The 16,303-nt window shown below is 43.9% G+C and overlaps 1 protein-coding gene across 24 annotated transcripts in view; it reads left to right on the forward strand.

Annotated features, from left to right (window-relative positions):
• tjp1a (tight junction protein 1a) overlaps positions 1 to 16,303 on the forward strand; it is a 174,938-nt gene that overhangs the window by 155,795 nt on the left and 2,840 nt on the right. For 10 of the 24 annotated variants that reach the window (XM_031810095.1, XM_031810087.1, XM_031810132.1 and 7 more), the window contains 5 exons: positions 3,314 to 3,532; positions 5,918 to 6,027; positions 6,151 to 6,538; positions 6,860 to 7,077; positions 15,375 to 15,518. In XM_031810095.1, the coding sequence (XP_031665955.1) occupies positions 3,314 to 3,532; positions 5,918 to 6,027; positions 6,151 to 6,538; positions 6,860 to 7,077; positions 15,375 to 15,518 (1,079 nt within the window). The remainder of the gene's footprint in view (positions 1 to 3,313; positions 3,533 to 5,917; positions 6,028 to 6,150; positions 6,539 to 6,859; positions 7,078 to 15,374; positions 15,519 to 16,303) is intronic. The other 14 variants (XM_031810160.1, XM_031810119.1, XM_031810170.1 and 11 more) reach the window with 5 other exon arrangements.

Raw genomic sequence — 16,303 nt, forward strand, 5'->3', positions numbered from 1 at the left:
AAATGATGGACTACAAAGGAAGCCGTGATCTGCCTAACGATGCCTCTCTACCAGACAATCTCAATGTTTTTTATGCGTGCTTCGACTAAAACAACACAGAGCTCAGCATGAGGGCCCCCGCTGAGGAGCCGGAGGACTGGGTGATCTCTCTTTGAGGCTGACATGAGTAACGGTTTTTAAGTGGGTCAACACTCGTAAGGCCGCAGGGCCAGACGGTATTCCAGGGTGTGTCCTCGGGGCATGTGCAGACCAGCTGGCAGGCTTCTTCAAGGACATATTCAACCTCTCCTTGTCCCAGTCGGTAATCCCCATGTTTCAAGCTGACTACCATCATTCCTGTTCCTAAAAACTCTTAAGGCATCCTGCCACATTGACTGCCGTCCTGTAGCACTCACATCTGTAATAATTAGGTGCTTTGAAAGGTTGGTCATGGCACACATGAACATCATCCCAGACACCCTAGACCCACTCCAATTTGCATACCACCCCAACCGATCCATAGATGATGCGATATCAATTGCACTCCACACTGCCCTCTCCCATCATAGTGCCCTCCAAGTTCATCATCAAGCTCGGGACCCTGGGACTGAACACCTTCCTCTGTAACTGGATTCTGGACTTCCTGATGGTTGACCCCAGGTGGTAAGAGTAGGCAACAACACCTCCGCCTCGCTGACCCTCAACAAGGGGGCTCCTCACGGACCCACTCCGTGTGTGCTTAGCCCCCTCCTGTACTTCCAGTTCACCCACGACTGACCACGCACGACACCAACTCCAAGTTTGCTGACGACACAGCGGCGGTAGGCCTGATCACCAATGGCGAAGACAGAAAGTAGGTCAGAGACTTCCAGGACAACAACCTCTCCCTCAACGTCAGCAAGACTAACGAGCTGATCTTGGACTACAGGAAACGGGAGGGTGCACACCCTCATCGACAGGGCCGCAGTGGAGAACGTCAAGAGCTTCAAGTTACTGTGTCCACATCACTGAGGACTTAACATGGTCCTCTCATACGAGCACAATTGTGAAGAAGGCACAGCAGTGTCTCTTCTTCCTCAGGAGACTGAAACGATTTGACATGCCCCCTCGGATCCTTAGGAACTTTTACAGCTGCACCTTCAAGAGTATTCTGACTGGTTGTATCATCGTCTGGTATGGCAACTGCATCGTCCTCGACCCGAAAGCCCTACATAGGGAGGTGCGGACAGCAAAGCGCGTCACTGGGGGTGAGCTCCCAGCCATCCGGGACGTACATTCCAGGGTGTGTCTGAGAACTGTTCTCCATACTCCCGTCCCGCAGGTGGTACAGTTGCATCAAGGCTCAGACCACCAGAATCCTAAACCATGGGTTCTCATAAGGTTTTTGGCCTGGGGACCACCATTTTTGTTATCAAATTCAGAACACAACTAGAGTTAAATAAAAAATTGCATACATAGAGATTTACCATGGCCGGGCGAACCAAGTCTTGGGCCGTGGGGATGAACATTTTAAAGCCTCGCTACTTGGCATTGGAGAGAAAAAATGTCAGTTGTCAAGCTAATTTCCAGCAATTCAACCTATTTTTCCATGAGGCAGATAGAGATCCTTGCTGTTTTAAAGCTTAAAGTAACGTCGTGATTCCAAATTTCTATACAATATGACCTATAATTAACAATTACAATATGAGTGAAATAGTTTTCCTTCCAAAAATGGTAATTATGTTGGAATGGTGTTAGCATACCCCGGGGGAGAACGACTGCCCCCTCTCATTGAAGCCACAGAGGTTCAAGGCCGACCGCGGTATTGCAGGCATTGTTATCAGAAAACAGGATCCCATTACAGTGAATTGAAAATCTGCAAACTTTGTGTAAATAAAATATTGAAGACAATCATGGTAAATAATAGCTTCTAATACAGCAAATGTATGTCCTTGAATCCATTATTTAACGAGGCAAATCAGTTAAGAACAAATTCTTACAATGCTACTTGGCATTGTAAGGAAACACTTTGAAGTTTGTGGAAATGTGAAATTAATGTAGGAGAATATAAGACAGCAGGGATTCAAACTGTAGAACCCAGTTCCTACATTTGAATATAAAAAATGATTTTATCAAACAAAACTATGCAACATTTTATCCCTGGGACTCTCAGGAGGACAAATCAGAGCAAGATTACATTATTTACCTTCAGAGGTAAATGTATCAAACCAGTTACCATGATAAAAGTTTTTGGGTGTTGTGCACTCTTCTCAAACAATAGCATGGTATTTTTTCACTGTAATAGCTACAAGAATTTAAGCTTTTTGACCATATAAGACATGTCTATGTCCTGGAAAGTTTGCTGTTACTTACAACGTCATTCTAGTCACATTAGCGCAGGTTAGCAACAATCGTCCCGGTATAGGGACACCGATCCGTAGAGGTTAACATAATATTAATTTTGAAGTTAGATTTTCACTGGCCAGTTACTTTAAATTACAGTGCATTGGAGAGCAAGATAATTATTGATTAGCTGTATTACTACGCTGCTGTTAATTGATTATTGATTGCCATTAGTATGTACTGTATCTATTTATCCTTCTACTGATCACTATCACTCCTGTTTACATGTATATTACCATAAGTATGTATGTATTCCTGCTACCAGTCACTTTTCAGACCTGTTTACATGACACTTGCACACTCACATTAACACTGAAATACACACTCACCACCGCGCATACCCACCACTGATGCTGCTGCCATACTGCTTACTATTATTATTATTCATCCTGCTACCAGTCCTAATCCCTGCCTACATGTACATATCTACCTTAATACTCCAGTATCCCTGCACATTGTGCATGTACCCTGTATATAGCTTCCTCATATTTCTTGTTTTTTTTGTTTGTATTTTCTTATTAGTTCTACTTTTTTATATGAGTACTGCACTGTTGGGTAGGGCTTGCAAGTTAAGCATTTAACTGCCGTAAAACAATGCCACTGCCTACCACTGGTGCTGCTGTTTGTTGATTTTGGAGCGCCCCTCGGTGGAAACTAAGAGAAACTACCTTCCAACTCTGCACACTGACTGATGTGCAGAGTTGGAGGTTATTACTCTTTTAGTAATATGCTGCATGCATATTGCAGAGGCTGTCGTGTACACATGTTTATCATTGAAGAACTGATGTTTTCATTGTAGTTCTGTTTGATTTGTTATATGCTAAATTGTAGTGATTTAGAGATCGAAACAAACGCCCCACAATATATTTTAGAGGAATTTCTTTATGTATGGTTTATCTGGTATTTAATTAGCCTCCCAACATTGCCTCATCCCTTCTTTCTCTCTCCTCAGAGTCCCTGAGCCTCAGAAGCCCCGGGAGGTGTCCGATGATGACATAGTGCGCTCTAACCACTATGACCCAGATGAAGACGAGGAGTACTACAGGAAACAGCTGTCCTACTTTGACCGGCGCAGCTTGGACACAGGCAAGGCACCTCCTCAGACAACACCTGTCATCGCAACCAAACCTGCTGCTCAACCACAAGCACATCCCGGATACAACTACCCAAGGTAACTCACTCCCACGCGTCACTCTCTCTGGGATATGTGGTAGGAAATCAAATCACTGTAGTGAGAGACTGAGTATGTGAGTGGAGTGGAGTGGAGCCCGCTCCAATTTCGCTCCAGTAGCGCTCACTTCATGAGCTCAGGGCATGCCCGGCCCAGCATGCATTTTTTTGTCTACTTGTGTGCTGCTGTAGCCCCTTGCTTTAGCTACTGTCATATAGTGTCCTAAATGTTTTCATAAAGAAACTGATAAAAGACACAGGTGAAAAATCAAGGTGACTTACAAAGATGAGGAGGAACAAGAGCAAGAGGGAGTGCAGTGATGTAGTATCCACAACTAAATCATCTGAAAAGATAGGTTTCCCAAAAGCATGATGGTGTACTTACTACATGCACATGCTAACAGAAAGGAACGAGGTGGGTAGCTAGCTAAGTGTATCATTGTAGCAAAGTATTTAAAAACTCAAGATCAGATCTCTAAAAAGTTAAGTTAATTTTCATTCTATTATTCAATGGGCCATCATTGATTTTGGCCCAATAGGCCTGGCATATTACCTCTTCCAAGGATCTTTCTATTTTGATAGGGTTATTTTACCTAAAATCCTTTAGGCCTACCAACAGGAAAAAGAAAGAAAAAAACTATGCATCCCAGCCCGGCCTGGCAAGAGTGTTTAGGGGGTGTTTATCATCACCAGTGGCGCTGAGAGGGTACTCTCCGCTATTGGTCTGCTCTCCAGGCTCTCCAGGTACCATCACATGAAGCCACAGACTCATGTTTCTAACAATTCAATTCAAAGGCACTGTAGATGGAGCCTAATAAGGCATTTTTCTGTTTAATTTGTATCTAATTTTAAGTAAATCACAGTATATATGTGCAATTTATAGACTATAGTGATTTAATACAACAAAATATTTTTTGCTGAGTGCTTAATGTCTCTGACAGCCTAGTGTCGCACTTGCAAATGCTTCAAAATGTATTTCTTTGTAGGCTACAACCTTGAAATAATATAGCCTAAATAATGTATTTTTGGCTACGTGTCTGACTCCTGACCTATTTAGTGTTTATATGCTGTTTAATACGACGTGTAGCCTATTTGAAATGATGAGCGCTTCTTACAGTCACCTTTTCCTGTTGTTTGTTAAAATGCTTTTCATTCAAACCATATGGTTTGGTTTCAATACTTCAAACCCAAATGGTAGGTCCAGGTTGTCACTAAAATAGATGGGTGTTGTTTAAATTGTGATTTTAATGAATGGAGCAAATTTGGAGCAGCATTTTATTATTATTTTCCTTCTTTTGAGAGAGGAGCGTTTTTTAGCGGAGTGGTTGGAAAGCTCCGCTCACATACTCTGGTGGGAGACACAATATAGCTTACTCTCCCCCTGCAGCACACTCACCAGACAGAAACCTCATGGGGATCTAAAGCTTTTTATCTTGGCTACACACACACACACTACTCCTGGGGTCTAAAGCTAGGCTACGGTATATCTCTCAGCAACACACACTGCCGCCACCAGAACATTGATTCACCCTGTCTTGGAAATGGTCCTCTTATAGTTGAAAGGACAGAGTTGGTGGTTGGCCCATACTGACAAATGAAAAACTATGTTTTGAAGACCAGCTGTGTTTTTTTTGTTATCCTCCTGGGCGGCAGTAGAAGGGTTACTTTGATGTACCACACTGTGTGCAATCTCCGCTTCAGTCAAAGACCATGCCAAAGATACAAGATTAAGTGTGGGAAGGTAAAGATACCATCACAGTATTATTTTATTCGTTCTATCAACTATCAACAATAGGTTTCATTGTTCATACAAGGTGTTTTACCACTGTAAAACTTGCCTCAAGATATTCAGGCTACTTTGGATGTCAAAGCTGCACTGTATGCGCCAGTATTGCTATTTGCTTCAGTATTGCTGTGCTCCATTCTCCTATGTGTTGTTTTGACAAACTTATTTTTAGTAGGGCCATGTCTACATGGTTTTTGCCCCATTCTGTAATTACCTAATTAACAAAACCATTCACTTGTAACTGCTACAACATAATCAATTGCACTGTAAGGTTTTATGGGCACTAGTAGTGGAAAGCATATTTTAAAGTGTGTTTTGTAGAAGCAATCTGTGTAAATGAATACAGTCAATTAACTAGATGGAGCCACTGTGTATTATTAAAACTAACAGACTAACTGGACTGCGGTAATTGAACCTTTCTCTTGAGGATACATGGCACATCACTGATGTATCTCTGTTTAAGTGTATATTTTTGAAGTAGTAAGTGTGACAAACTGTGATACATTATAACCCTGGCCTGAATTATTCTTTACCTTAAACCCAAATGTTTGTGCCATCGTTGTGACATTGGTTGAATGTGCTCTTGTGTTTTTTTTACAGGGCAGAGTCAGTGGAGAAGGTCAGTCCTGTGGAGAGGAGATATGAACCCGTTCCCCAGGTTACCCCCGCTGCCCCACCTGCCATACTACCCAAACCCACCTCATCTGAGGGTAAGCACAGTAGTGTAGGACACACACTAGTCTAGTTCTACATGCGGTATTTTCATCTATAAATATAATACACACACACACACACTGTGACTCACTTACCAGATCCCCATGACTCTCCCAAAGCAGACACAGTCACGACAAACTACCTGCCCCAGAAGAGTTACCCTGAGAAGTCTCCAGTGAACGGTATGGCAATGAAGGACCAGCCCAAGGCCCCAGCCAATACTAGCTACAACCGCTACGTCCCCAAGCCCTACACCAACTCGGCCAAGCCCTTCGAGAGGAAGTTTGACAGCCCCAAGTTCAACCACAACCTGCTGCCCAACAACAAAACAGACCTGACCCCAGCCATCAAGGCCCCGGCCAACAGCACAGCCCCAGCCAAGCCCCAGATCTCTCCCCAGCCTACAGACCTGGACTCTGGCATGGACACCTTCACACGCACCATGGACAACAGGTCCAAGTACCAGCACAACAACATCAACGCTGTGCCCAAGGCAATCCCTGTCAGGTGAGAGGATTCAACATCACCCCTAGAGGGGCATCCTACCCACTGGCTGAACTATACTGGGTTCAGTTATAATATGTAGATTATAGTGTTATCACCTCGCTTCATGTATTATGGAAGTAACACACCAGGAGTGTGGAGTGTTTCTATGCTTGGCTAGAGAAAAGAAAGTCACATGGTCATGTTTCTTACAGTTCTATAGTTTACACATTGAATGATACCAATGCCTTTGTCCGTCCAGAAGTTGTCACAAATGTTTCAGAGGCGGGCTCTAACTGGCTCCATGTTCTGGTATCTGACTGTGACAACTCTCTCCCCCTGTAGCCCCAGTGCTCTGGAGGATGATGATGAGGATGAAGGTCACACGGTGGTGGCCACGGCCCGGGGGGTCTTCAACTGTAATGGAGGGGTGCTGAGCTCCATCGAGACGGGTGTCAGCATCATCATCCCACAGGGGGCCATCCCCGAGGGCGTAGAACAGGAGATCTACTTCAAAGTCTGCCGGGACAACAGCATCCTGCCCCCCCTGGACAAGGAGAAAGGTCAGACATGGGTTCATGGTACACCGGAGTTAGAAGATTTCACATGGGGTCTTTTGCCAAGCTTTATTTCACTCTGAAGATATTCTATTCCTCAGTATTAAGTGTTTTTAGCTACCTTAATTGCTAGCTTTAAAGTGGGTATTAGATGTATAAACCCTGCTTGGATTTTCTTCACATTTTGTTGCGTTACAAAAAAATTGTCATTGATCTACACAAAATACTCGTCAAAGTGAAAAGAAAATTCTACAGTTTTTTTTACAAATTAATAACAAAAATATAGTCATTTAATAAGTATTTATCCCCTTTGTTATAGCAAGCCTAAATGAGTTCAGGAGTAAAATACTGCTTAACAAATCATATAATCACTTGCATGGACTCTGTGTGAAAATAATAGGTGATTTTTTTAATGACTACCATTTCCTCTTTGCCCCATATACAGTTGAAGTCGAAAGTTTACATACACCTTAGCCAAATACATTCAAACTCAGTTTTTCACAATTCCTGACATTTAATTCTAGTAAAAATGTCCTGTCTTAGGTCAGTTAGGATCTCCACTTTATTTTAAGAATGTGAAATGTCAGAATAACAGTAGAGAGTGATTAATTTCAGCTTTTTTCAATTTCTTTCATCACATTCCCAGTGGGTCAGAAGTTTTTTTTTCATTTTTTATTTTTTTTATTTCACCTTTATTTAACCAGGTAGGCTAGTTGAGAACAAGTTCTCATTTGCAACTGCGACCTGGCCAAGATAAAGCATAGCAGTGTGAGCATACAACAAAGAGTTACACATGGAGTAAACAATTAACAAGTCAATAACACAGTAGAAAACGAAGGGGGGTCTATATACAATGTGTGCAAAAGGCATGAGGAGGTAGGCAAATAATTACAATTTTGCAGATTAACACTGGAGTGATAAAAGATCAGATGGTCATGTACAGGTAGAGATATTGGTGTGCAGAAGAGCAGAAAAGTAAATAAATAGAAACAGTACGGGGATGAGGTAGGTGAAAAGGGTGGGCTATTTACCAATAGACTATGTACAGCTGCAGCGATCGGTTAGCTGCTCAGATAGCTGATGTTTGAAGTTGGTGAGGGAGATAAAAGTCTCCAACTTCAGCGATTTTTGCAATTCGTTCCAGTCACAGGCAGCAGAGTACTGGAACGAAAGGCGGCCAAATGAGGTGTTGGCTTTAGGGATGATCAGTGAGATACACCTGCTGGAGCGCGTGCTACGGATGGGTGTTGCCATCGTGACCAGTGAGCTGAGATAAGGCGGAGCTTTACCTAGCATAGACTTGTAGATGACCTGGAGCCAGTGGGTCTGGCGACGAATATGTAGCGAGGGCCAGCCGACTAGAGCATACAAGTCGCAGTGGTGGGTAGTATAAGGTGCTTTAGTGACAAAACGGATGGCACTGTGATAGACTGCATCCAGTTTGCTGAGTAGAGTGTTGGAAGCCATTTTGTAGATGACATCGCCGAAGTCGAGGATCGGTAGGATAGTCAGTTTTACTAGGGTAAGCTTGGCGGCTTGAGTGAAGGAGGCTTTGTTGCGGAATAGAAAGCCGACTCTTGATTTGATTTTCGATTGGAGATGTTTGATATGAGTCTGGAAGGAGAGTTTGCGGTCTAGCCAGACACCTAGGTACTTATAGACGTCCACATATTCTAGGTCGGAACCATCCAGGGTGGTGATGCTAGTCGGGCATGCAGGTGCAGGCAGCGACTGGTTGAAAAGCATGCATTTGGTCTTACTAGCGTTTAAGAGCAGTTGGAGGCCACGGAAGGAGTGTTGTATGGCATTGAAGCTTGTTTGGAGGTTAGATAGCACAGTGTCCAGAGACGGGCCGAAAGTATATAGAATGGTGTCGTCTGCGTAGAGGTGGATCAGGGAATCGCCCGCAGCAAGAGCAACATCATTGATATACACAGAGAAAAGAGTCGGCCCGAGAATTGAACCCTGTGGCACCCCCATAGAGACTGCCAGAGGACCGGACAGCATGCCCTCCGATTTGACACACTGAACTCTGTCTGCAAAGTAATTGGTGAACCAGGCAAGGCAGTCATCCGAAAAACCGAGGCTACTGAGTCTGCCGATAAGAATATGGTGATTGACAGAGTCGAAAGCCTTGGCGAGGTCGATGAAGACGGCTGCACAGTACTGTCTTTTATCGATGGCGGTTATGATGTCGTTTAGTACCTTGAGTGTGGCTGAGGTGCACCCATGACCGGCTCGGAAACCAGATTGCACAGCGGAGAAGGTACGGTGGGATTCGAGATGGTCAGTGACCTGTTTGTTGACTTGGCTTTCGAAGACCTTAGATAGGCAGGGCAGGATGGATATAGGTCTGTAACAGTTTGGGTCCAGGGTGTCTCCCCCTTTGAAGAGGGGGATGACTGCGGCAGCTTTCCAATCCTTGGGGATCTCAGACGAGATGAAAGAGAGGTTGAACAGGCTGGTAATAGGGGTTGCGACAATGGTGGCAGATAGTTTCAGAAATAGAGGGTCCAGATTGTCAAGCCCAGCTGATTTGTACGGGTCCAGGTTTTGCAGCTCTTTCAGAACATCTGCTATCTGGATTTGGGTAAAGGAGAACCTGGAGAGGCTTGGGCGAGGAGCTGCGGGGGGGGCGGAGCTGTTGGCCGAGGTTGAAGTAGCCAGGCGGAAGGCATGGCCAGCCGTTGAGAAATGCTTATTGAAGTTTTCGATAATCATGGATTTATCAGTGGTGACCGTGTTACCTAGCCTCAGTGCAGTGGGCAGCTGGGAGGAGGTGCTCTTGTTCTCCATGGACTTCACAGTGTCCCAGAACTTTTTGGAGTTGGAGCTACAGGATGCAAACTTCTGCCTGAAGAAGCTGGCCTTAGCTTTCCTGACTGACTGCGTGTATTGGTTCCGGACTTCCCTGAACAGTTGCATATCACGGGGACTATTCGATGCTATTGCAGTCCGCCACAGGATGTTTTTGTGCTGGTCGAGGGCAGTCAGGTCTGGGGTGAACCAAGGGCTGTATCTGTTCTTAGTTCTGCATTTTTTGAACGGAGCATGCTTATCTAAAATGGTGAGGAAGTTACTTTTAAAGAATGACCAGGCATCCTCAACTGACGGGATGAGGTCAATGTCCTTCCAGGATACCCGGGCCAGGTCGATTAGAAAGGCCTGCTCACAGAAGTGTTTTAGGGAGCGCTTGACAGTGATGAGGGGTGGTCGTTTGACTGTGGCTCCGTAGCGGATACAGGCAATGAGGCAGTGATCGCTGAGATCCTGGTTGAAGACAGCGGAGGTGTATTTGGAGGGCCAGTTGGTCAGGATGACGTCTATGAGGGTGCCCTTGTTTACAGAGTTAGGGTTGTACCTGGTGGGTTCCTTGATGATTTGTGTGAGATTGAGGGCATCTAGCTTAGATTGTAGGACTGGCGGGGTGTTAAGCATATCCCAGTTTAGGTCACCTAACAGAACAAACTCTGAAGCTAGATGGGGGGCGATCAATTCACAAATGGTGTCCAGGGCACAGCTGGGAGCTGAGGGGGGTCGGTAGCAGGCGGCAACCGTGAGAGACTTATTTCTGGAGAGAGTAATTTTCAAAATTAGTAGTTCGAACTGTTTGGGTATGGACCTGGAAAGTATGACATTACTTTGCAGGCCATCTCTGCAGTAAACTGCAACTCCTCCCCCTTTGGCAGTTCTATCTTGACGGAAGATGTTATAGTTGGGTATGGAAATCTCTGAATTTTTGGTGGCCTTCCTGAGCCAGGATTCAGACACAGCAAGGACATCAGGGTTAGCAGAGTGTGCTAAAGCAGTGAGTAAGACAAACTTAGGGAGGAGGCTTCTGATGTTGACATGCATGAAACCAAGGCTTTTTCGAACACAGAAGTCAACAAATGAGGGTGCCTGGGGACATGCAGGGCCTGGGTTTACCTCCACATCACCCGCGGAACAGAGAAGGAGTAGTATGAGGGTGCGGCTAAAGGCTATCAAAACTGGTCGCCTAGAGCGTTGGGGACAGAGAATAAGAGGAGCAGGTTTCTGGGCATGGTAGAATATATTCAGGGCATAATGCGCAGACAGGGGTATGGTGGGGTGCGGGTACAGCGGAGGTAAGCCCAGGCACTGGGTGATGATGAGAGAGGTTGTATCTCTGGACATGCTGGTAGTAATGGGTGAGGTCACCGCATGTGTGGGAGGTGGGACAAAGGAGTTATCAGGGGTATGAAGAGTGGAACTAGGGGCTCCATTGTGGACTAAAACAATGATAACTAACCTGAACAACAGTATACAAGGCATATTGACATTTGAGAGAGACATACAGCGAGGCATACAGTAATCACAGGTGTTGAATTGGGAAAGCTAGCTAAAACAGTAGGTGAGACAACAGCTAATCAGCACAACAACAGCAGGTAAAATGGCGTAGACTAGGCAACGGGGCCAACAGATAAAACAAACAAGCAGAATGGAGTACCGTGATTTATGGACAGTCCAGCGTGCATCAGCTATGTAGCCAAGAGATCAGTGTCCAGGGGGCAGCGGTGGATGGGGAAGGGAAGCTGGACTGGCGAGTGTTATCCAGGTTAAAAAAACGAACAATGACTAAATAGCTTGTAGCTAGTTAGCTGGTTAGCTTCTGGAGGTTCTTGAGTGTGTTCTAAAAATAAATAAAAAATAATAGCGATTCCGTATCACATTGGGTGAGGCAGGTTTCCGGAAGGTATAAACAAATTAAAAGTCAAAAGAGATAGAAAGTAAATATGGGTCCGGTGGGCGTTTGGGACGCGGCGATTCAGGCGGTTAGCAGGCCTGTGCTAACAAGCTAACAGTTTGTAGGCCCGGGCTAGACAAGGTAGCAGTTAGCGGACCGGAGCTGGACAAGCTAGCAGTTAGCAGGCCGAATTAGCAAGCAGGGAGATAGCGAGGGCTAGAGAGTTAGCCTTTGGGGGACGTCGCGATGGGGTGAGTCTGTTTATTCCTCTTCATGCGGTGACATCGATAGACCGGTCGTGGGCCCGGGTATTGTAGCTCAGGAGTATGCTACGGTGGTAGCGCAGGCCGGGCTAGCTTCAAGCTAAGTGGGTGGAAACGCTAGCCAGGGGTAATCGTCCAGGGTTGCGGTTTAGCTAGATAGCTAGTTGTGAAGATCCAGCGTATTTGGAAGCTTAGGTTTAGCAAAATGTTTTTAAAGGGATAGCTATGTAAAAAACGAAAAATATGTAAAAAAACGAAAAATAAACAAAATATAAACAAAATATACAGGGACACGACACGACAGGACGACTTACTGCTACGCCATCTTGGATTGGTAATGGTAATAAATTCTTACAATTTGTTCCATTAACCCAGTTTGTCAGTGAGAATCACATCAGAGGGATAACGAAGGGCTAGCTAGGCGGAGACGAGGGGCGAGGAGTGGAGAGGAGGGTTTCCTTTACATACACTCAATTAGTATTTGGTAGCATTTCCTTTCAATTGTTTGAATTGGGTCAAATGTTTCGGGTAGCCTTTCACATGCTTCCCACAATAAGTTGGGTGAATTTTGGCCCATTCCTCCTGACAGAGCTTGTGTAACTGAGTCATGTTCGTAGTCCTCCTTGCTCGCACACTCCTTTTCAGATCTGCCCACAAATTTTCTTTGAGATTGAGCTCAGGGCTTTGTGATGGCCACTCCAATACCTTGACTTTGTTGTCCTTAAGCAATTCTGCCACAGCTTTGGAAGTATGCTTGGGGTCATTGTCCATTTGGAAGACCCATTTGCGACCAAGCTTTAACTTCCTGACTGATGTCTTGAGATGTTGCTTCAATATATCCACATAATTTTCCTTCCTCATGACGCCATCTATTTTGTGACATGCACCAGTCCCTCCTGCAGCAAATCACCCCCACAACATGATGCTGCTACCCCCATGCTTTACGGTTGGGATGGTGTTCTTCGGCTTGCAAGCCTCCCCCTTTTTCCTCCAAATATAACAATGGTCATTATTTCCAAACAGTTCTATTTTTGTTTCATCAGACCAGAGGACATTTCTCCAGTCTTTGTCCCCATGTGCAGTTGCAAACCGTAGTCCCCTTTTTTTATAGCAGTTTTGGAGCAGTAGCTTCTTCCTGGCTGAGCAGCCTCTCAGGCTATGTCGATATAGGACTCGTTTTACTGTGGATATAAATATTTTTGTACCTATTTCCTCCAGCATCTTCACAAGGTCCTTTGCTGTTGTTCTGGGATTGATTTGCACTTTTCGCACCAAAGTACGTTCATCTCTAGGAGACAGAACGCATCTCCTTCCTAAGCGGTATGATAGCTGCGTGGTCCCATGGTGTTTATACTTGCATACTATTGTTTGTACAGATGAATGTGGTACCTTCAGGCATTTGGAAATTTCTCCCAAGGATGAACCAGACTTGTGGAGGTCTACAATTTTTTTTCTGAGGTCTTGGCTGATTTCTTTTGATTTTCCCATGATGTCCCCAGGCCTTGAAATACTTGACATCCACAGGTATACCTCCAATTGACTCAAATGATGTCAATTAGCCTATCAGAAGCTTCTAAAGCCATGACATCATTTTCTGGAAGGCACAGTCATTTTCTGGAAGGCACAGTCAACTTAGTGTATGTAAACTTCTGACCCACTGGAATTGTAATACAGTGAATTATAAGTGAAGTAATCTGTAAACAATTGTTGGAAAAATTACTTGTATCATGCACAAAGTAGATGTCCTAACCGACTTGCCAAAACTATAGTTTGTTAACAAGACATTTGTGGAGTGGTTGAAAATGAGTTTTAATGACTCCAACCTAGGTGTATGTAAACTTCCGACTTCAACTGTACAACATCTGTAAAGTCTTTTAGTAAAGTATTGAATTTCAATCACAGATTCGACTACAAAGACCAGTGAGCTTTTCGAAAGCTTCAGAAAAAGGGCAGTGATTGGTAGATGGGTAACAATATCTAATTAGACATTGAATGTCTCTTTAAGGATGGTCAAGCTAATAATTATGCTGTGGATGATGTATTAAACCACCTAGATACATCAAAGATGGATCTAGGAAACTGCTCATGGATGTCACCATGAGTCTATTGGTGATTTTAAAACAGCTACAATGGCTGTGATAGGAGAACTGAGGATGGATCAACAAGATTGTAGTGACTCCACAATAATTACCTAAATGACAGAGTGAAATGAACAATACAAATATACAGAATAAAAACTATTCTAAAACATGCAACAAGGGACTAAAGTAATACTGCAACAAACAAAAAACATGGCAAAGGAATAAACTTTTTGGCCTAAACGCAAAGCCTTATGTTTGTGGTAAATCCAACGCAACACATCAGAGTAAATGCTTCCTTATTTTCAAGCATTGTTGCATCAGGGTATGGGTATGCTTGACATCGGCAAAGACTGGAGAGTTTTTCAGGATTTAAAAAGAAAATGTGATGTCGCTAAGCACAGGCATTATCCTAGAGGTAAACCTGCTTCAGTCTGCTTTACACCAGATACAGGGAGATGAATTCACCGGTCAGCCGGACAATAACCTACAACACAAGGCCAAATCTACACTGGAGTTGCTTACCAAGAAGACTGTGAATGTTCCTGAGTGGCCAAGTTACAGTTTTGACTTAAATCTGCTTGAAAATCTTTGGCACGACTTGAAAACTGCTGTCTCTAGACATGATCCTCAACACCTTGACAAAGCTTGAGAATTTTGAAAATAATTATGGTCAAATATTGCGCAATCCAGGTGTGCAAAGCTCTCAGGGACCCAAGAAGACTCACCGCTGTAATCACTGCCAAAGGTGTTTCTAACAAGTATTGACTCAGAGGTGAATACTTATCTAATCAAGGTATATTAGTGTTTTATTTTTCATTAATCAAAAAAATAAAAACAATTTCCAACTTTGACAGAGGATTTTTTTGTAGATCTTTAACAAATAAAAATGACAATTAAATCAATTTTAATCCCACTTTGTAACACAATAAAATGTGAAGAAATCCAAGGGGGTGAATACTTATGATAGGCGCTGTATATAATGTATCAGTCCGCAGTGGGGTTATTTTACTATCCAAATGTATTCGTGAGATAATGTTGTTTTCACAGATAATTTATCATCTCTCTCTTCTTCTCTCTTTACATTTTTCTAGGATATGTATATTTTCCTTTGGTCTTTAACAGTTCTCATTGTCTTATGTTCACCGTGTCTGTTTAAACCCATTAAGGAGCCCAACAGCTTCAGTGATCTTAGGAACGCTGTGTGTACATGTATGTGTATTAGCCTTTAACCCTGTGGTGTGTATCTGTTTCAAGGAGAGACCCTGCTCAGCCCGCTGGTGATGTGTGGCCCTCACGGCCTCAAGTTCCTGAAGCCTGTGGAGCTGCGTTTACCTCACTGTGCGTCTATGACCCCAGATGGTTGGTCTTTTGCTCTAAAATCCTCCGACTCCTCGTCGGGTACGCTGTCCTCTCTCTGTCCTTTTGGGGTCGGGGCTTTGGGTTGGCTTTGTGACAAACTGATATGGTTGTGGGTCACTTTATATGATTTTGATGGTTTCGTTTATTTGGTGTTTCGGTTTGTTCACTCACTCATTCCTCCACTGATCTTTATTTATTTGATGTGGTCTTCAGATCAAAGTTCTTCTTGTCATTGCTTTTTCATGCTGAAACATCTTTCTTTCCGTTCTTTTCTCCACTTAGTGTGTATGTCATCTGTTTGGCATTGATATGGTTCCATTGGACATGCATCCCGCTGATCAGTTTTGTGTTGATAAGATTAGTAAGGTCTTTTGTTGTAGTGAATCATTCCACATTCTTTTCCCACAAGTGATTTTTTTTTCTCACATAGCCACCCAAACGTCTATCCTGAAACACAGCGGTCAGCGGTCCTCTTAAATTTGGAAGAGGACCCTCTCAGAGACAGACGCATGGCTCCCTCAGTACTAACAGATGTTGTGTATGTGAGAACAGCCTGTGGGTTGGATCTGAGATCTGTCTGACAGCATCAGAACAGAACCGAGTCAACTCTTTGCTCTCCCTCCGCTCCTCTATATGTCTTAATGGTAAACTTGGCACAGCCGTGGATTAGCTACTAATTACTCTCAGCTAGAATTGGACATGAAGGGCTAAATTATCCTACTGCTGCCTCGTTGGCTTGTTTGTTTGTAGTCCTGCTTCGTTGTAGAAGGATTACAGGGCTGTGTTCTAATCCTCTTATTGTAAAACAAGGCCCTTTAGCTTCA

This window comes from Oncorhynchus kisutch, linkage group LG3 (genome assembly GCF_002021735.2).
Source record: "Oncorhynchus kisutch isolate 150728-3 linkage group LG3, Okis_V2, whole genome shotgun sequence".
NCBI classification, from domain to species: Eukaryota; Metazoa; Chordata; class Actinopteri; order Salmoniformes; family Salmonidae; genus Oncorhynchus; species Oncorhynchus kisutch.